Source organism: Anticarsia gemmatalis, chromosome 11, assembly GCF_050436995.1.
Source record: "Anticarsia gemmatalis isolate Benzon Research Colony breed Stoneville strain chromosome 11, ilAntGemm2 primary, whole genome shotgun sequence".
NCBI lineage: Eukaryota > Metazoa > Arthropoda > Insecta > Lepidoptera > Erebidae > Anticarsia > Anticarsia gemmatalis.
In genome coordinates, this window is record NC_134755.1 from 5720468 (window position 1) to 5741426 (window position 20959).

At 33.2% G+C, this 20959-nt stretch overlaps 4 protein-coding genes across 5 annotated transcripts; 2 read left to right on the forward strand and 2 right to left on the reverse strand.

The window, feature by feature from the left end:
* The first annotated feature begins 197 nt into the window (after positions 1-197).
* LOC142976808 (uncharacterized) lies at positions 198-6068 on the forward strand. The gene is made up of 13 exons (XM_076120376.1): positions 198-287; positions 831-1178; positions 1326-1748; positions 1820-2165; positions 2245-2516; positions 3834-4401; positions 4476-4552; positions 4630-4800; positions 4871-5012; positions 5225-5421; positions 5549-5668; positions 5744-5905; positions 6006-6068. The coding sequence occupies exons 1-13, from the start codon at positions 198-200 to the stop codon at positions 6066-6068; spliced, it is 2979 nt and encodes a 992-aa protein (XP_075976491.1).
* A 69-nt stretch (positions 6069-6137) lies between these two features.
* LOC142976586 (chymotrypsin-1-like) lies at positions 6138-8238 on the reverse strand. 2 transcript variants are annotated; one of them, XM_076120017.1, is made up of 5 exons: positions 7940-8238; positions 7701-7857; positions 7363-7606; positions 6924-7073; positions 6138-6550 (listed from the first exon to the last, which is right to left on the reverse strand). In XM_076120017.1, exons 1-5 carry the CDS (start codon positions 7995-7997, stop codon positions 6293-6295), a joined length of 867 nt encoding a protein of 288 aa, XP_075976132.1. In that variant the 5' UTR covers positions 7998-8238; the 3' UTR covers positions 6138-6292. The 2 variants fall into 2 exon arrangements, with proteins under 2 accessions (XP_075976132.1, XP_075976133.1); XM_076120018.1 differs by lacking the exon at positions 6924-7073.
* Positions 8239-8645: 407 nt separating this feature from the next.
* Prp18 (pre-mRNA processing factor 18) lies at positions 8646-17070 on the forward strand. Its single transcript, XM_076120377.1, has 19 exons — positions 8646-8801; positions 8900-9032; positions 9269-9444; positions 9634-9720; positions 10027-10167; positions 10468-10680; positions 10959-11198; positions 11729-11829; positions 11899-12170; positions 12486-12715; positions 13009-13115; positions 13318-13537; positions 13761-13920; positions 14147-14256; positions 14581-14727; positions 14952-15076; positions 15188-15317; positions 15451-15596; positions 15764-17070. The coding sequence occupies exons 1-19, from the start codon at positions 8739-8741 to the stop codon at positions 17022-17024; spliced, it is 4062 nt and encodes a 1353-aa protein (XP_075976492.1). The 5' UTR covers positions 8646-8738; the 3' UTR covers positions 17025-17070.
* On the reverse strand, positions 17063-19509 carry LOC142976546 (mitochondrial transcription rescue factor 1). The gene is made up of 4 exons (XM_076119972.1): positions 18383-19509; positions 18139-18278; positions 17913-17985; positions 17063-17711 (listed from the first exon to the last, which is right to left on the reverse strand). The coding sequence occupies exons 1-4, from the start codon at positions 18557-18559 to the stop codon at positions 17514-17516; spliced, it is 588 nt and encodes a 195-aa protein (XP_075976087.1). The 5' UTR covers positions 18560-19509; the 3' UTR covers positions 17063-17513.
* Positions 19510-20959: the final 1450 nt, after the last annotated feature.

Sequence of the window (20959 nt, forward strand, 5' to 3'; positions counted from 1 at the left end):
CAAATTCTTGAAAGAAGAAGGTAACACAGATAGATGTTATTTATATAGTATAGAACCTCTTTACTTAAAACACGCTTATTTTTCAATAGATATTATATGTTTACGTCAAAATTCAAATAGACAGTTAGCTTCCTCTTTCTATTTTCTAATTGAGTAATGTCACAATGGATTCAACTGTTATTATTAAATAATTAAAAATGGCTTTAAAAGTACTGCCTAACGATGTACGTTCAATGTTATGTGCGTCCTCTCAAATTAATAACTACAAGACAGCTGTTGAAGAATTAGTAAGTAGCAATTGAACTTTAGCCTTCTCTATCAATAAACAGATTATTATCATACTAATCATTAAGATTGCAATCCACTTTGATATGATTATTGAAATGACTATTGTTATGTCTCAATGCATAAATGTATTTATATAGACGTAGCACAATGAGTATTTCTTCTCTTAAGTTCTTTGTACTTTACTTCACTGTATGGTTAGTTTTAAGGTTATCTTCTGTCATTGTGACGCATTGCATAAACTGAAACCTATACCTTCCGTGCAGCTGGATATAAAGTCTAAAACTAAAATGTTATTCATTAAAGAATACAACGTACCTAAAGCTTTAGATAGAGACTAAATGCCAAAGAACGTATCGTGAGAATACCTGCATAAGCTACATACTTAAGGTAGTATGAACAGTATGCTCGGTTACGTGAGAACTCTTTCAACCGACGCTTACTCAGTTTCATACTAGCATATCCGCCTTTTTCCGACACGAAACGCGTTTCCAACTTATTTAATATGGAGCTTTTTACCACTTATGACGTTTCGTAATCTACAGGTATACAATTCACTAGACGCCGAATCAACTTCGATAGCGATAAGGGTTCATATGCAAGAGAGCAGAATTCAAGTAATTGATAATGGCTGTGGTATTTCTGAAAACGATTTTCATGCACTTGGCCAAAGGCACATGACTAGTAAACTCATAGATTTGTCATCTCTAAAAGCTATGCCGAAATACTACGGATTCAAAGGCGAGTTTTTAGCTAATATCATTAATATATCACACGACGTCAAAATAACTTCAAGGCACATGAAAGTGGAAGAAACTTGGGCTAAAACGTTTTATAAAGGTAAAGAGAAGAAGCTTACAAAAATTACGACACGTCCTTCGAAAGGAACAACGGTAACTCATAGTTTTTTAAAATATTGGTACTTCATTAGCTGTAGGTAGATTCATTACTAGGTATAACTGTGTCTCTGCATACATTGCAATTTAGATTCCGTCGCTAGATTCTGTAAGCACTGATCAAGCCTCTAACAATCTTTACAGGTTGATATAAAAGGGTTCCTTTTTAATCTAAACATCCAAAAACGCACCATAGATCCAGTGAACGAATTGCAAAACATGAAATCATTTTTAGAACAGTTATCGGTAGTACACAATAATATTTCACTAAGCTTAAGAGATGACTCAAAGAACGAAATCATATTCAAAATACATAAGAAAAGAGACGTTTATCAAACTCTATCGACTTTGTTTGATATCGAAAGTACTGCAGTACAAGAACTGCAAGTTGAAAAGAATCAGTACAAAGTAAAAGCTTTTATGGGAAAACCTGATATGGATATTGGGAGACACTGGATCTACGTCAATGGAAAATTTATACATAACACCAGTAAACTGTATAAAATTATAAACGAACATTTTAAAAAATGTCTTCTTCTACGGGACAAGAAGAAATCTAAGTCTAAGGTTACAAATTTTCTTATGATGATGCTTGCAAAGGAATCTAGCTTATAGTCATTTTTATCATTCTATTGCAGATAAATCACGACGAAGATCATTTATTTCAACAAAATATACCGTTTTACTTTGTTTTTTTAACATGTCCTTACATTGATTACGACACCAGTACTACATCTAAACAACTCAATGTTGAATTCAAAAACTGGGAACAAATTAACAAAATGTTGGAAAAGCTTGTCAAGTTTTATGTAGGTGACTTTAATGTTAAACAAGTAAATAACAACGAAAACCAAGTAATTGTCAATCAACCAGAGTATGAAAATGACGACAATAATCAAGATAAAATCAAGAAAATTATAGATAAAATATTAGGGAGCGACTCAAAAAAGTTAAGGGTTTCGCAACTTCAAAATGGTGTTAAAGGTAAGCAAATATTTATATTACAATTGCTTTGTTAAATTGTTAAAGAATCAACTAATATTGTGCCATATTATCACCTTAGGTAAAATGATAAAGAGGAGGAATAAGAAAAAGAAATTAAATAGTGTTCATCTTAACTCAAAAATTGGAGACCTTGTTAACAATAAGAATAAGAAAAATATTGCTTTAGACAAACCCATACAAGACAATATTGAAAACGAAAATTTCACGAATACAAGCCCAATGGAAATTGAAGTCCACCCCGGGAACAGCAATAATACAGCGAAAGTTTCACATACTGACAATAACGAGATGATACCTAATTCCACACCTACAGCTATACCTAATAAAAAGGTAAAAACCTCAAAAGTCAGAACAATTAAAAAGAAAAACAAAATAAAATCTACGGACACGTCATCTATGAAAAAAGTTCGGAAAACGCGTAAACACGACGGACGTAGACTTATTAAACAAAGCAAATGTAATAAAAATAAACACCGAGAACAGTGCGATGTCATTCCATTATTTATTAACAAAAATGAACCCGAGCCAACAAAAAGAACCAATGTTACGCATAAGAAGAAAAATATAAATTTAAGGCATCGAATCAGCAATGTCACAGAAATGGATGAAAATACTAACAAGCATATGGATTTAAGGAAAATAACGAAAAATAAAGAACACAATTGTATGAAATTCAAAGCTTATTCTCCAACAAGTATGGACGAAAATATGATTAAAAAATATATCATGCATAAAATTAAAACCAAACCTTACAAAACGACATATGATCTCGTGCAAACTATATTTAAAGGTCAAGAAGAACTTGTATTTAACCAAGAGGCTAACAGTTTATCTTTAAATATTCAGTACCCTATTAATGATTTGCCTGTATCTACCTATAAGTCCATAGTCAGAAAGCCAATTGAATTCAAACTACCATTTACTCCATCCTCAAGCACTAATTATTGTCCAAAAGAAGAATCAAAATTTTGTAGTACATCAAGAAATTATATAACCTCTAAATTTACATTTGAAAATACATATAATACCAACGAATATACGATTATAAACTATAGTTCTCAGGGATCACCGGATCGTCGCACTTCAGCAGAACCTACCCATCAAAGTTTGGCATTTGAAGACATTTTCAGAGAAGCATCTAATATAGCATTGACCGATACTCCAGCGGCATTGACTTATGAAAGTCATAAATATAACCGAAACATTATTTATACTAACGATAATAATATTGATAAAGGCAGACGTGAAACAAAAACTTCCAATACAAGATTTATTACGAAGCAATCAAGAGATAACTTTTTAAGCACAAATGATCGACACACTAAACCTACATTCAAACAGCACATTAAACAAAGACATGAAAAACGCATCGATAAATACACAAAATACTATAGTAGACATGTTACTCAAACTGTGAACGAATCGTATACCATAGAATTTACAAATAGCAATATGAATTTGTTGACAAACCCTAGCGAAATGCTAGCTCAGCATCCTGATTTTACTAAGTATTTTGTAAACAATAGAACTCAAAAAAAATACGAATATAGTTCACAATCACCGAATTATGAACCCAGTCTTGGTTTTGGAAACACATACACCTTACCTACTTATAGCATTTCGTCAGGCTGTAATATCGTTACTCAGTGTGAAGATGAATGTGTAAATTCTGATGAACAATTTCTGAGTAATCCAATTGTATACTCAATCCTTGAAAATGATACGGTAAACAATGAAACATGCAATCAAGGTGATAAAGATGTGAATGTAGTTTTTGTTTCAAACACCCAACATTCTGATATCAACTCCTTGAATGATGTAGACCCAATAAACTTATGTGAAACTGTTTTTCACAATAACGGAACTATTGAAAAAGAATTCGCTGCGAGTTTTGGTAACAATAATAGGTTAGATGACTCTTTATACAATAATTTCGGTAACATAATTCGTGATAAATATTTGACTCAAGTCATACAAACTCATAATCAAGACGAAGATGTTTCTCATCATTTTGGTAATACTTTAACTGCGAAACATTTGAATGCCATTGATGATATCGAAGCTAAGTTTCAAGAGGCTATTGTGGAGATGGATAAGAACCAAGAAAATCATACGGATCATTTTGTCAAACAGAATGAACTTAACTATGACACTTACTTCAATGGTACCGATATTAATTTTAATGTGAAAGAAAGGCTTCGGTTTTTACCCAAAGGTATATAAATATTTTAGTATCTGAAACGTTTAGTAGCCTACGTCACTATTGGGTATTAATAATTTATTTCACAGGCATGTCACAAATCTTCGAGAAGTGTGGATCAAAAACAGTGTGTGACTATAATTTAGACACAGATTATTACGAAGATGTAAGTGTGAGATTTAGAAAATATTTTTAGGTCTTAATAAATAAACATTTTTACTATAATTTATAACCCGATTTTAGGTAATTTACAACGACTTTGCAAGTGACGTGCATATGCAAGCTGAAGTATATCAACCATTGATACAAAATGTTGAAGATCTGACTACAAAAGACATTCACAAGTTTAAAAATAAAGTTCACAAAGAGAACGCTTCTTTAGCATTTGACGAAACATCCTTGAAAGAGGCTCAGGTTGAATCGATAAACCTATTTATAACTCTTAAATTAGATTTTGGAGTTCTAAATAAAGATTACGTTTCAGGTGCTCAACCAAGTTGATTGTAAGTTTATAGCGGTGGTTATGAAGGAAAAGTACAGAGAGTCAGAGATAGCATCAGAATATTTGGTACTATTCGATCAACATGCGGTTCATGAGAGAATAAGATTGGAGAATAACTTAGAGGGTACGAACGTTTATTTAAATAAAAGTAAAACGCCTGAAAACTTGTTTTTCGAATATCGTAATTTGTCGGTGTTTCTCACAAAGTTAAAGATACAAGAAATGGTCCCTATCGAAACTTTGCAAGCAAAAATAATCCGTATCTCTACAACTTAATTATTGAATGATACCTAGTTTTAATGTGCCTCCTTGCTTTTTTGTTTTGTTAAATTTTAGGTTATTTGAAAGACGATAAATGGACAAGTGTGCCTCTAGAAAATGTTACAATCAAGATGTCTAAAGACGAAATAGTTTACTTACATAACTATAAAGACAAATTTAATCAACTCGGATTAGAATGGACTATTTTGAATAAAGACGAAGTGTCTATAAATTGTATACCTGAGGCAATACTTGGTAAAAATCCGAGAGAGGTAACTTTAACACTTCATACAATGTTTCATTAGATCATTAGCTTAGTGGAACCGATTTAGACATATTCTATTGTGCCCTGACGGCAGTCTATACACATAATTTAATTGCGAATGTTTTCATATTTAGGTCGATAAAGTGATGAAAGCTGTTAAAAACTTAATCACTGAAGAAATTAACAACATAAAAATGCAAAAAGGGTGCATTTCCTTATACCCAAAAGCAATTATGGATTTAGTTTTCAGCGAGGTGAGCTACGAGTGTACGGAGCCAAATTTAAATTTCTTTTTGTGTCAGTAAAATTTACGTTTATATTGTTTTTAGGCCTGCAGATACGCTATCAAGTTTGGGGACAAACTTTCAAAGAACGATTGCATTCAACTACTTAGCGATCTCTCTCATTGCAAGACACCATTTCAATGTGCTCATGGGAGACCAGTGATGGCTGTTTTAATTGAAGTTAAAAGCAATACGTGTGAATTTAAGGTAAATCTAAAAAATAATTATAATTCGACTTAATACCAAAACACTTCTTTTAAAACGAATTATCGTGACGAATTAAATTATTATATTATTTTTGTTACAGTTTGACACAGCTAGTTTAATTCGATTTAAGCATAAGAGGAACATAATTAATATGGATAAATGAAAAGCCCTGTCCTGTGGGAAGGATCTTAGTTACCTATGTATTAAATAAATAAAATAACTTTTTGTTAGTAAGTTTTTTTATTTACTACAGCTTAAATACACGGTTCCAGAATTACATAAACATCGAATTTAAAAATGTCGGTAAGTACCTACTCGAAATTGATTTTCAATAAACACTACTTGAACTAATAATATCTGTTGGTTTTTTAACAACAAAATGTCATATTAGGGACTTGATGGATGAATGTCCATTTTTAGAAATTCAGCAAATTTTTTCGAAATTTCGGGCATGTGCTTAGCAATTTCAGTTATTTTTTCGAAAATAGTTTGTCTTCGTGGTGGTATACAAGTGTGTTGTAGGATCCATGGTACGTAGGAACTTATTCTTGTGTGGACGTCTGGAAAGCCGACGGCACAAGGATAGCCCCAGGATACTACGCCGACGATTTCATTACCTTTCACCAAAGGACTACCAGAATCACCCTGTAGAAATGAAAAGTGGGGTTTAATTTTGACATAACATGTTTTTTGTTGATGTTTTTAACATCAACTCTTGCCTCGGCGTTAAAATACTACTATGCAAATTTTACGGTTCCGGATAAAGAGTATTTTTGCGTTTTCTAAATTTTTTTTTATTTGAAACAAATTTTATGGTACTTACAAGATTTTATGATTTTGGCAATTTGTGGCTGGTGAGCCTAATATGATTTGTCAGATTTTGATGATAGAGTCTACAGTTGCTAGAAGCTAACAGGGACAGGTGCCATATAGGTACGTACTACAATTCTCGAAGGAGGCAGATGGGAAGAACCCCATATCGTGTCGGTTACGTACAATAAATGCATTCTAAACTTACATGACAGGTTCCTTGTCCGATTTGGGAGAATGTGCAAAACATTTCCCTAGTCACAGGTGTCGTAGCATATCGCATTGCATATTCGCAAATTTCCTGATTGAAAACCGTTAAGTTAAGAGTTTGCATTACGGTGCTTGATAATCCATTGGGCTAAAAGTAAGTGTAATTTAAAGATAAGTAGTCTGATTTAAATTAGATACACTATTATTCATAATTTTGTTGCAGAAGCGTTTACGAACTGGTAAATGGGCAAAAAAATAGACATGAAACATACTTTTTCGTGGGTCACTCAAATAATGTACCGTTTGGGAATCGAACTAACCTTAAGCAGTAATAGTAGATGGCGTTAGCGTAAAGATCACCTTAACCACTACGCTACGGACACTGTTGGTATGAAATATTAACGTAACAATTTGAAAGGCTTTATTTCATTACTTACTTCTTGCGCACCAAATCCAGTCAGTATTATCTCGTCTCCTTCCATCAATTCATGCTTTCCTAGTCTCAAAATACGCACAGAACGTAAATCAAAAGGTTCCTTGATAGCTAACAACGCAATATCATGTTCTCTGCTACTTGTGTTGTAGTTATCGTATACAATTATATCAACAACGTCATATTGTATACCACCGGTTTCTAAGTTGTTAGTGCCGACTACAATGTTCATGAATGCGGGATTCGCGCTGAAATTAAAATGATTTAAGGTATCCTCTGTGTTTTTAAGGAAAATATAGATAGGTACATAGGTACATAAAGAATAGGTATTTTCTTACTTACCCATGAACACAATGTGCGGCAGTCACAACATGCCATTCTGATACCACTGCACCTCCGCAGACATGATGACCAGTCAAATTTTGTATTGAAGCATGAAACTTTCCATATTTAGGAGGCGCCTCAACACCTCCCAATATTCTAGACGAATATCCTAAAACTATTAATACGCACAACTTAAAAAAATATATTCACACTAATAAAATACATTCCGGTCATTGGTCCATTCGATTATCACGCACCTTCTTCTTGATTTATAACTAAAAATGTAATTAAAACATGGAATAAATAATTATACATTGTAAAAATTACATTTTCCAATGAGATTTATACGATATAATATGATTTAAAAGGTTCACTCCTTGTCTTGTTATGAATTAAATTGTCGGCAATTTTCATTGATTGGAAGGTGATTAACAACAATGATTAATATCTAGGTAGATGATAAACATTATCACATAAAAATCTGTTTTGATAATAAAAATAAAGAGAGGTTTCAAAGTAAAGACATCCGCTATAAGTTTTATAGTTTATTTTCTTGATGATGTATTTTACTATCATGTATAAAAACTACAGTTACTCTGGAACTTAACTACGTGCAATCAAAATAAATTGAATATAACTCGTATAGGTCGGAGAAAAAGTCTTTTCGCATGATAGTATGTATGAACTTGTAATAAAATCTTTTCTGTACACAAAAAAGGTCGATATTTAGGTCGGTACCTCACGAGCTCACTGAAAGAAACCTAATGAACCGTGTACTCATTTGTGATCCTTGAAGCCAAAGAGATTCTTTACAAGTTTATACGTCATACTATAATGCGAAAAGATTTTTTCCCCGACCTAATATATCTATGGGCCCAGGCTGGGCAGAACAAGAAAATTGCCTTTGCCTTGAATCAACCATGAAAGTGAGGGATATTGTCAATGGTAAAGTGAAATGCCAAACTTGACAACTGTAAAGTGTCAACTGACAGTTTGTAATCGTAGTATTTACAAAACACAGTGTAAAATTCGCTTTGATTCTTCTCACATAACAAAATGGATATTTTAAAAGCTGAAATTGCAAGAAAACGTAAGCTGCTCGAAGAAAAAAACATTATTGTAAGTAAATAATCCGTGTCAATCACAAAATTACCTACCTTTGCAGGGAGGTTGTTGCTTTCACCATCATAACTCTTCGTGTTTTTCTAATATTACAGGATCCCACAAAGAACAGGAAATATTTTAAAAGAGGTGAATTGATAGCTAAAGAACAAGAAGAGTACTTAAAAAAGTATGGCCCTCAACAACAGGAGGCAGAGGAAGAAAAACAAGAGGATAAACAAACGAAAGGTTTGACTCAACAATGCTAGCAATGTATGAAAGCTTGTCTAAATAGTTGCTTTACTTTAAGTTAGTTTGTATAACTGTTAAAAACTTACCTGACTGATAATTTATAATTTTATAAACCTTGTCACAAGTAATAAAGAAAAAAAATTATAACCTCTGATAATCCAGTTGGTAGTTCCTTTATAAAGTTTCTCATCTCAGCCCTATAAGTTGGTTATAACGTTTTTTTGACTCTTCAGCTGACAAACAAGAAGCAAATGAAGCAGAACAGACAGAAACAATCTCTCTGCCTAGGACGGAAGTTATAAAAAGGTTGAGGGAGCGAGGACATCCAATATGGTTGTTTGGTGAAAGTGAGGTTCAATCATTTAGAAGATTAAGGAGAATTGAGATTCAAGAACCAGAGGCGAATAGAGTAAGTAGCTGAAATGATTTTGTAATCTTTTTACAAACAAAAATAAACATAAGACATGCTTAATTAAGTTATTAAAAAGGTCCAGTCTTGTTGAAGATAGACCAATTAATTTAGGCTTACACTGATTGTTCTACATTTTTAAAATAATTGTAAAAAAATATTTTATATAAAAACTTTTAATGATTTCAGGGTCTAAGAAATGACTTCCAGGAAGCTATGGAAAAAGTAGATGAAGCATATCTAAATGAAATATTAGCATTAGGATCACAAGTGATGGTATGTATGTTTGAGTAATGGTTGATCCATATTTATATCCTTTGTTGGAGTGATAAAATTACATTATTGATATTGCTATGCACTATTAATCCTATTACACTATTTCTTCCTTATACCAGAATTTTGACCCCTTTACGACTATAAATGCATGGAACTGAGGCAATTTATGGTATATTAATCATTATTGAAAAGACAAGAATTGTAACAAGCAGCATTCTCTTAACGCATGGTGCTCATCTAAAATCAGTGTGTAACAATACTCTGATATATTTATATTTAATTAGAGCTTTATTTTATTAATTTCAGACTGACAATGAAAAACAACAACTCAAGGAAGACACAATGATTGATGATTCCATAACTTATGATGCAATATTGGAAATGGCCAAAACATTGGGGCAGGGAGACAAGATACATGATATGAATGTTATTATGACATTGTTACAAGTGAGTTCCCACTCTATTTTACTTAACAAGACTATTGTAGTTTAAGTCAGGTATCTCCTAGGTACAAGTATCATATATTTAAAGTTATACTCTGTGAGTTTTATTCGTTATTTCATTTAATTTTTTTATACACAAAATTTAAATGAATTCCAATATTTCTCTACTGAACTTAGTGAACTATAAAAAAATCCAATATGAAATTACTTGGCATTGCTAATAATTTTGCTGTTCATTCTGTTAACAATATCTTAGTGAATGCATCACCATCTTAACTAAATGAAAACTTGAATTTTTTTTCAGTTCCTGTTAAAACTTTGGGGTCAGCAGCTCAACTCAGCAACAGCTTCAGAGAAAATGGCTGTCAAACACAAAATGGCGAGAGCGACATACACACAAACTCAAGTGTATTTGAAACCTCTGGTACGAAAGCTGAAGAAGAAAAACCTACCTGATGACATCTGTGAAAGTTTATGTGAAATTACTAAACATTTGCTTGATAGAAATTATATAATGGTTAGTACTGATATTCTTTATTAGCTAGGTACCTAATATTATTTAGCCCTATTGGTCACACATTAAAACTACATGCACTCACTATGTAGGTACATGACTGCATTTGTCTCTTTCATTACATTCATAATGATATTATAATACAGCTTTCTTGGTAATACAAACATACTCGCTCGTCTACACCCGTTTACGGGAGTGTGCGTGCCTGTAAACCCAATATTTCGTGAGCTAATGCTGGTGGAATATGAATGATACGCATTACAACTATTTTTTATTTTCAGGCAAGTGATGCATACTTGCAGATGGCTATAGGTAATGCTCCTTGGCCTATCGGAGTAACCATGGTGGGTATCCACGCACGTACCGGTCGAGAAAAGATTTTCTCGAAAAACGTGGCGCACGTAATGAACGACGAGACACAGAGAAAGTACATTCAAGCATTGAAAAGATTGATGACTAAATGCCAAGAATACTTCCCAACAGATCCCTCAAGATGTGTAGAGTATACCACGACTGTGACGTAAAAATAATAAAGAATTAAATTGTTTAATAGTGTTTTTTTTAACCTTAGAGATTGCGATTAAGTGCGGACGAGTACATAAGTTAAGGTAACCAAATCACTGATAAACATATTTATATACACTTCTAACTAAGTATTAAATATTTCATAGACATATTCATAACCGGGCTCAGATACCGATATTCCTGCTCATCATATAAATTAGCCTGCCGTCGTGTCGCAGTGCTTCAGGTCTCCATACCAATACCATTGCGTCGGGAGGATAGAGCCCCACGGGGAACAAATCTTAAGCGGGAGTTATCTTTTTCAAAAGAAAAAAAAATGCGGTTTATCTCCACATTATCAAATAACTTTTCAAAAAAACTAACTTGTAACATAACTAAAGGTATGGCTGTGAAGGTATAGTTTCCCCTGCCCGATGAAAATAAAAATCAGTTATGCATTTTTGACATTGACATTTGACAATGTTTGATCAACAAGACAAGCTAGAACCGCGAAATCTGTGTATTTTGTTTGTAATTGAAATTATGTTTAATAATGATTTTAGAATATCTAATCAAGTTTCATTTACAAGATTGTCTGAACATTCTTTCGGAGACGGATAACTTAGGATACTACAGCATTAGAATAGAGTAAATATCTTTGATACAGAATGAAAACAAACTGTCGTCGAAGTTGAGAGTAACGAATATTCTTTTTAGTTTTTTAAAGCTCTTCGAATCGAATCCTGATGTTGGTGATAGAGTCCTGTGTAGTCCAGTGGAGTGTCTACCAGTTTGCGACAAGGATGTAATGAAAGCACAACAACAAATACTAGAACGAGATGAATACAAAATAACCTTATCAAAGTTGGATTATTACTTTTTAAAACGCAATGTTCACGCGAGGTTTTTTGGACTGCCAGTTTGCCCTGAACTACATCGCACTGTGTTTCCGAAGAATGTTGATTTGGGATGTTTTCTGAAAGTGACAGGTTAGTAAAGTCTCATACCCGCAACAACCAATTTTTCAAGTCATTATTATGTAGTGTCACTTTATCAGCATTATATGTGCAGTGTGTTAGTTTGAAATGAAGATATTTCAGAAATAATAAAGATTTTCGTTATGTTCCTAAAATATATTTGCTTCTATTTTTACTTTTTACTGTGTCTCATTGACTTCAGAATCACACAGCAACACTTTTGGATGCTGTGCAGTAAAAATATTTGTTTTCCTAACCCTTTATTATGAAGGACAACAAAACACTATGACGTTATCTTTTATTTGACATGCAACTATACTCTTTCAGGTACAGTGGTCAGAGTAACTCAATCTAAAATGTTAGAATATCAAAGGAAGTATGTCTGCGTCAAGTGTAAGTATGAGAACTGTGTAGAAGCAGAGTTTGAGAACAGATACATATTGAAGCCTCCTTCGAAATGTGGCAATGATGTGAAAGCTTGTAGAAGTTCTACATTCACACAAGTGCAGATGGTCTCTAGAGAACATTGTAAGGACTATCAGGAAATAAAAATACAGGTATGGGGCAGATAAATATTAATAAACAGCCACACATCAAATCACAACTTTTCATAATGCCACTTGCCGCAGTCCTTTTAGTTTCTTTGATTGAAATTAATAATTTCTTTCACAAATGGTACATGCATCTATTAAAGATATATTTTATAGAGAAGTGCATACAGACTAAAATTACAAAAAATGTAACCGATTACTATCCCACTGGGTAGAAGTCTCCTTTAACAATAGGCTCGAAGTCAAATAAATAATTTTAGCCTAAAAATATAACAAATATGATGTAATGTTTGTTGCAGGAACAAGTAAATAAGCTGAGTATTGGTACTATTCCTGGTTCAATGTGGGTTGTATTAGAAGATGATCTTGTAGATTGCTGTAAGCCTGGAGATGATGTTATTATTTGGTAAGTTTGTCTGTGGTATAATCATCCACTGCTAGTATTATAAGGGAAGGCAAAACAGCTAAATAAAAGTGGTCTTATTAATAGGTAATGCAAGATTTGTAATATTTTTGTATTGAAACACAACAAAAAGTTGATCTTCAGTAGTCTGACTAGGCTAATATACTCATTTAAAATTCTAATTATTGTTGTACAATCATTTCAGTGCCACAGTACGACGTCGTTGGCGACCGACTGGCCACAATAGGAAGTCAGAAGTTGAGCTAGTGTTACAAGCAAATTTCATAGAAGTATGCAATGCACAGAGGTCTGAAGTTATAGCAACTGCTCCAGATATTAAAGACTGTTTTGGTGAATTCTGGTCTAAGTATGAAGCCTGTCCTTTGAAAGGAAGGGATAGGATTATAGCATCTGTGGCTCCTCAGGTACAAAACAAATTAATATTCATATAATAATATTGAAAACTATCTTTGTTAGCTATGTATTGGTATGTCATTTTGGGCACTTAACTTCTCAAAGCTCAAAGAAAAAACTGTTTGACCCAGTAAAGATCTTTTTGCTATGCTTAAATTATAATAATTTATGAATATTACAGCATCCAGTTCTAAACCTATGCATCTCAGAATTGTTCAATATGATTAATTACAGGTTTATGGACTACACTTAGTAAAGCTAGCTGTACTGCTGACAGTAATCACAGGGTCTAATCACATCATAGATAATGACAATAACAAGAAAACAGTCCAAGGTGAAAAACACGCCACTCGCGTGAGGGGCCAGTGCCATCTGCTATTAGTAGGAGATCCAGGTATAATAGACAAACCTCGTATTAAAAAATGTTTTGGATGCTCTTTCTCGCACTGCAAAACTTTTCCAATAACTCCTTCATATGAATAATCTAATAAAATGATTGTGCAATGCATAACATTCTGTTGTAACAACAGTCTTGGTTAGAATTATAAGAATATGTTGTTTATTTTTTTTATATTATCATTTTGTTCTTATACTGACTTCAGACCTCTTTTTGTTTTCAGGTACAGGCAAATCGCAGTTACTTCGCGCTGGATCCGAGTTGACAGCACGTTCCGTATTTACGTCAGGAGCTGGCAGTACTCGAGCTGGACTCACATGTGCTGCTCTAAGGGTATGGATTCTTCCATGCTTTCCTACTTTGTGTTGATAGTGCTTAATTTGCGTGTTATTTTTTTATCCTCTTGCATGTTATACTCTGTTCAGACAGAGATGTATGAAATAGGCTCATGTTTTGCCATTTATATTGTTAGACCTATGTAACAGGAGGATGACTCTTTTACTCTATAGGGTAGGTCCGACTTTTACGACATAAATCAGAAAAGCCCATAAATACTTTACCCGACTCGTTAATCTAACTCGAGACTTAAGATAGATTTGATCAGCATTCAAACTTACGGGGTAACATGTAACAGTTAGTTTGTCTTCTTTTTTACAGGAAGAAGGTGAATGGCAGTTAGAAGCTGGTGCGCTCGTGTTGTCTGACGGCGGCGTGTGCTGTATCGACGAGATCTCTCAGCTACGGGAACACGACCGCACTGCTATACATGAAGCTATGGAACAACAGACTATTTCTGTTGCTAAGGTAAAGCATAATTACCAAAGGCAAATAGTTAATATGTTTAATTATTTTCTAAAAAGGCCTGAAGCCAATAAATGCAATAGTTCCAATATCAAGGTGATAAATGCAATATTAAAAGAAGCATTTAAAGTAAATAAGGACTATTCTAGGGAATAGCTGGTCTCATACTGAACAAATCATGTACTTTATATCTCAAGCATTATTATATGTATTACCTTTTGTTACAGGCTGGCATTGTATGTAAACTGAACACTCGATGCGCCATCATTGCAGCCTGTAATCCTAAAGGACATTACGAAACAGATCAACCACTTAGTGTGAATGTATCACTCGGTACACCTTTGTTGAGTAGGTAAGGGATACACCGACATTTTATTAATGTGGCAAAAAATAATATATTGGGCACAAGGTACCTCAAAACTTTTAACGAAGTAAATAAGTGTTGATTTTATCTCTGTTACAGGTTCGACTTGATATTCATATTACTGGATTCTAAAAATAAAACATGGGATAAACTTGTTTCGTCGTATATACTTTTTGGCGAATCCAATACGACTGAAACTAAGAAGAAATGGAATAATGAAAAATTACAGGTAAAATGAATTTTTTCTCCTAATTTCGGATAAAATATAACAAGGAAGAATTTACCTGTAAGAAGATTAATCTATTAATTTTGAAAGATAACTGAATAGGTAATATTTAATATTTTTAATTCTTAATTTTCAGATGTACATTAGTCTAGTTGGGCCTAGACATACAGAGATGACAAGATCAGCAAATATGATATTGCAGTCTTACTACATGGTTCAAAGAAGATCGGAACATAGAGATCCGTCAAGAACTACTGTTCGAATGTTGGACAGTTTAGTTAGGTAAGTTGCTAAAATTAAATATTTAAACAACATTAGAGTCATTAATAAAAAAAAATGTAGTAAAAAACAAGTATCATTAGCGGCATTTTGAAGCAAATAAGTTACTACATAGGTATGAAGAAATGACCCTAATAAGAGTTTATATCTTTAAATATTTTTATTTGCAGGTTATCTCAAGCCCACTGCCGCCTTATGTATCGTACCACAATCCTACCAATGGACGCCATCATAGCAGTGTCACTAGTCGACCTTTCCATGCAGGACTGTACACTACAAGACACTACAGACGCTCTACATTCAACAGTCCCTAGATATTCCGACTATGACTACCTATGTACTGCTAAGAAACTACTAACACAGTTGAATTTACAAGATATATGGAAAAACGAACTGTTATACTATGCTAAGTTATTACAAGTCGATCATAAGACTTTAGAAAGCGATATAGAAAAAGGAAATTGCAAATTATTTGCCAAACACGATGATGTTACTGATGACAATATTCAGCTTTCGGCGTCATTAATAACTAGTTCATATTTCAATAATAAAAAGTCTAAACAAAACGACGATGATGATTCTGAAGACCACGCTCAAGCGAAGGAGGGAAATGCTAAAAATAATATCAATGAAAAGTTTGCAGCGACTTTGAAAAAGCACGCTACGCTTAACAAAACAGAGAAAGAACCACCTGTACAGAAGAAAAAAGGCAATAAAAGAAAAAGAAAAGAAGTTACAGTAGATACAAGCATGGTTAGAAGTAAACTACCTAAGAAAGGGAAAAAGAGTAAAGGCAAAGTTGATGAAGATGATGACCTATCTGACAGTGATGACGAAAATGACAGAACTAATTTACTAAATGCAATACCTAGTGTAAATGATGCTTTAGCAGACCTAGGTATTGATTTCAGTTTTGAAGGAGAACCTACGGAAAATATTGAAAACAAAGTAATTAAATCAGAACCAGATGAAATTGAAAGTGATAAATCATTTGAAGATCATGAATCAAGTGTCAAACATAATGAAAGTGTTTTCCACAAAAGTGTTGACGAAACCAAAAGCAATATTAACAAAGAGAATACTGTAAACAAGTTGAAGCAGTTCCAGTTTGTTAGTAAACATGATTTTGATAAATATGATGAAAAATCTAGTAAAGTGCTTAACACTTCGACAAAAAGTGTAAAAGCAGTTGAAGAAAAATCAAAAGATACAGTTCCTTCAATTAAAAAAGCTGGTACAAAATCACAAATATCCATATTTGAAACTTCAGAATCGACAAAGCCTATTGATTTAGACCTAGATAATGTTGTACCTTTAAACAAATCTGTATTAACAGAAAATAGATCAAATTCTTCAAATAAAATTTCAAATCCCAGTTCACAAATATCAATGTTTGAAAGCTCAGATTGTGATATAGATCTAGATATTTAATCATGTTAAAGGTTTACATGGTATAAATAAATCAAATATTATTGTTCATTGGATTTTATTCTATAACTAACAATTATTTACAAATCTATTAATATCTAAAGGTCTCACAACTCAAAGGTCAACAATCCCATAATTTATTTAAAAATAATGGCAGTACTTTGTTACAAGTTGATTCTTGTGATTTTTTCTAGCACATATAGATTTCATTAGTGCACTTGTCAAACCTAAACTATTTGCATGTTAATAACTTTTTCAAATGATAGCATGCATCTTTTTCTGGCAATGTATTGTGTTTGTTTTGAAAAGGTATAAAATTAACAAAGTAAAGCATAAAAAATCTGCTATATTTTGTTTCCTCATATGTTTAACATTGTCGTATTTACAGTTTATGGGTTGTCCTAAAAATCTTACAATGCACATATCAGGATTGGCAATGCACCTATGATATTTGCAACTCCAATTGAACTATTGTCTTATTGTACTACAACATTATTCATTCTCTGCAACCCCTTTATGTGGGTCTTCTTCATAGTTTTCTATTAGAAGATTCTTAAATCTTCTTGCAGTTATAGCTATACTTTCTTCTTTGGGCACTGCATTCAACACTTCTACTCTTGCTACATAAATGTGGTCAGGATTTTTTGGACTTACCATCTTTATAACATCAACCTCATCTCCTACCTTAACCTGAAAACAGGAAAAAATATTAAAATGCAATTATACTGGTATTCAGCTGCATACGGTAAGACTGGAAGCCAACTCTAACAGGCTAGAAGAAGAAAGGCTAGGCTGATGACCTATTAATAATTAATTCTATTTTTGTTATTTGCCTAATAGAGATAAATGAAAACTAAGAAATAATAAATAAATAGTAATAGATTAACTTACAGAAGCACTTTTCTTCATTATTTTCCTTCCATTTATTCTTATTTTACTTTCATAGAACATCTGTTCTACTTTGCTAAAAAATAAGAACAATTAATTATTAAGGTATATCTTGTACTAGTGGAGTATATGTTACATCAAGTGGATTTAGAGTGTACATTATAGTCATATTTTTAAATAATTTGAGCATAAAAAATAGCAATCTGTTATTGAATAGGTAGGTACTTACTTTCTAGATACACTAAGTGCAGATTTTAATATAACATCGGTTCTCATTGAAGTGGTTGAAAATTTTACTACTTTAGAATCCTTCGAGAGTGATGAATCGCTATCCAAGTCGATATCTTCATCATCAGAGTCATATTGGCCCTGAATAACAATAATAGTTGTTATTAATAATACCCAATAATATGCTAACCTAAACCATTATTACGAAATAGAAGAGATACTTTATCATGTACTTCAGTGCTCACCTTCTTAGATTTCCATCTAACAACGTTATAATTTGTATTATTTGGATATAAATTTACGGCTTTTGAGGTTATGTTTACATTTTTATACACACAGTTATGAAAGGCAGCTTTGATAATATCTTGTTTATACACATTGCGCACTAGCGTCGGTGATATAACTCTTCGCCATAAGCTCATTTCCTTAATCTTTGTGAACAACGGCACAAGCAGAAAGGGTTACAAAACTGCCCTTCCAAATAATATCAGTGTCAAGACTGTCAATGTCAAAATGGATCAGCTGTTATTTTAACTCGTTTTATTATAATATTGTGCGTAATTATAATAAACACCTGAAATATTTTTCATTAACTTTATTAAGCAAGCTTAATTGCTTGTGACCTAACAGACGCTCATATTCTCATTTTAACAATGCCTTGTAGGTAGCGACATCTAGCTAGTTTTACGTTAGTAACTCGGGGCGAGGCGGGATGCTTATAGTTTGTGTTACAACCAATGGAGGGCAAATCCCTATTTATTTTGATTTTTTTAATAATCTAGATTGATGATGAATTTCTTAAAGATTTTTTTTTCAATTAAAATAATATTAAAACTGAAACATATATTTTGTTACTAAAGCGTTGTATTAATGAAATACGAATTATTTTAGCGTTTATTACTCCAAAAGTGTTATTAAGTATAACTATTATACAAACAAAAAATGTTCAGAGCGAGAGCCTAAAATAAATTCAGCAGTTTCAATGCTGGATTTCCATCCTTTGATCTAGAGCCAAATAAACTAACTTGCACTCGCGCACCGTTTCTAATTTCTGTGCTTGAATAATAAATGCCGTGGTGAACGGTGACGGTGGTTGGGATCTCATAAATTTATAATCATAACCGTTTATAGATTAGCCGCCATAGACGTGAGAGCAAACACCCCACTTCTGTTTGTTTACGACATTTGGTTAACATCAAACTGAACGGGTGGTTAACGTGATACGTCTGGGATGGAGTAAGTATAATATCTGCTTGCCTATCTGATCAGCTCCCGTAGTTACCTGTGAATGATGATTAGCGATATCTACTGGTGCATAAGTGCCAAAATTAAGGAAAATCTTACCGACTTATAATCGCGCGTTACAGTGCTTTCGGTTTTTACTTTCCAGCAATACTTTATCCAACTTTATCTATACTAATATTATAAAGCAGAAGAGTTTGTTTGTTTGTTTGTTTGAACGCGCTAATCTCAGGAACTACTGGTCCGATTTAAACAAAGCTTTCAGTGTTAGATAGTCCATTTATCGAGGAAGGCTATAGGCTATATATCATCACGCTACGACCGATAGGAGCAGTGTAGCAATAAAAAATGTTATAAAAACGGGGAAAATTTTTTACCCATTCTCTCTGTGACGCAAGCGAAGTTGCGCGGGTCAGCTAGTTCTTAATAGATTTGGTTGTCTAATAAAACTAAATCGTTTATCAATTTTTATTTTCCAAATGTGTCCCTAAGACACGGTTTAGTCTTATCTTAGATTCGTACAATTACCTAGGTCTTTCCAAAAGTGAATACTTAGTTATCATCATCTATTCTTAGAACAAGCTTTCAATAATTTGCATTCAAGGGCCTACGTAACTTAGGTTCATAAAACAATCCAAAACAAAATATAGCATAATATATTACGATATTGTCGGGATCTTGTTGACTTTGATGTCAAGAGTCCAGCGTCCCGTGTCCGTGGGAGCTATGAGTGTGTACGTCGATTTATCTTAGTACGGCGACGGCAAGGCGCATCAAAGTAAACACCCAGCTGATAATACGTTCGGAACATTTCGCACGTTCATGGATTATGGATACGGATACAAGGTATGATGGGTTGATGTTAGGTAGAGAAATGACGGCTATCTTAGCGTGACATACATTTTTGATGCAAAACTTACTTAGGTGCTGATTATTTATGCCAGCATTGGCAACTTCCTGATAGTGAAGTTACCTGGGAAGTTTATCCACTTCACTTAGGTACAGGATCATAATAATATGATGAAGTTTAATACTGAGATTACATTTAGTACGTAAGATCCTTCCAAAACAGCATCAGTAATCTGTTTTTGAATTTGGGACGAGAAAAGACTTTTAATGAGAAAAACAATCACGACTGTGACCAAACGAAAACACCCTGCAGTGTCAACAGCATCCTGAATTTAAAAATAAACCCATCTTTTTCTTTCAACGAAATTTTAACGCGTTCGTCATAGGAGCGGTATCCAGCCACTTTATCACATTATACACGGTTTGTCTCTTACCAACATGTGGACACATGTCTTGCATTCAGAACGATCTTTTTATTTTGGTATTACGATTATGTTTACGGCGCCTTCAAAGGGTTTTTAATTTGACACAGTTTATTGCTTTGTACTGCGTTTTGACGGTCGCCGATGGAGAAGTTGTGTTACGTCCCAAGTGGACTATTAATTATTGGAAAACAAAACAGCGTTATCGCATAAATTGTGATGCCATTGAATGCAGACGGCGACGTTGAATCATAATCATAAATCTTGATGCACTCTAGCTCTCGCTCTTGTCTTGACAACGGCTTTGCA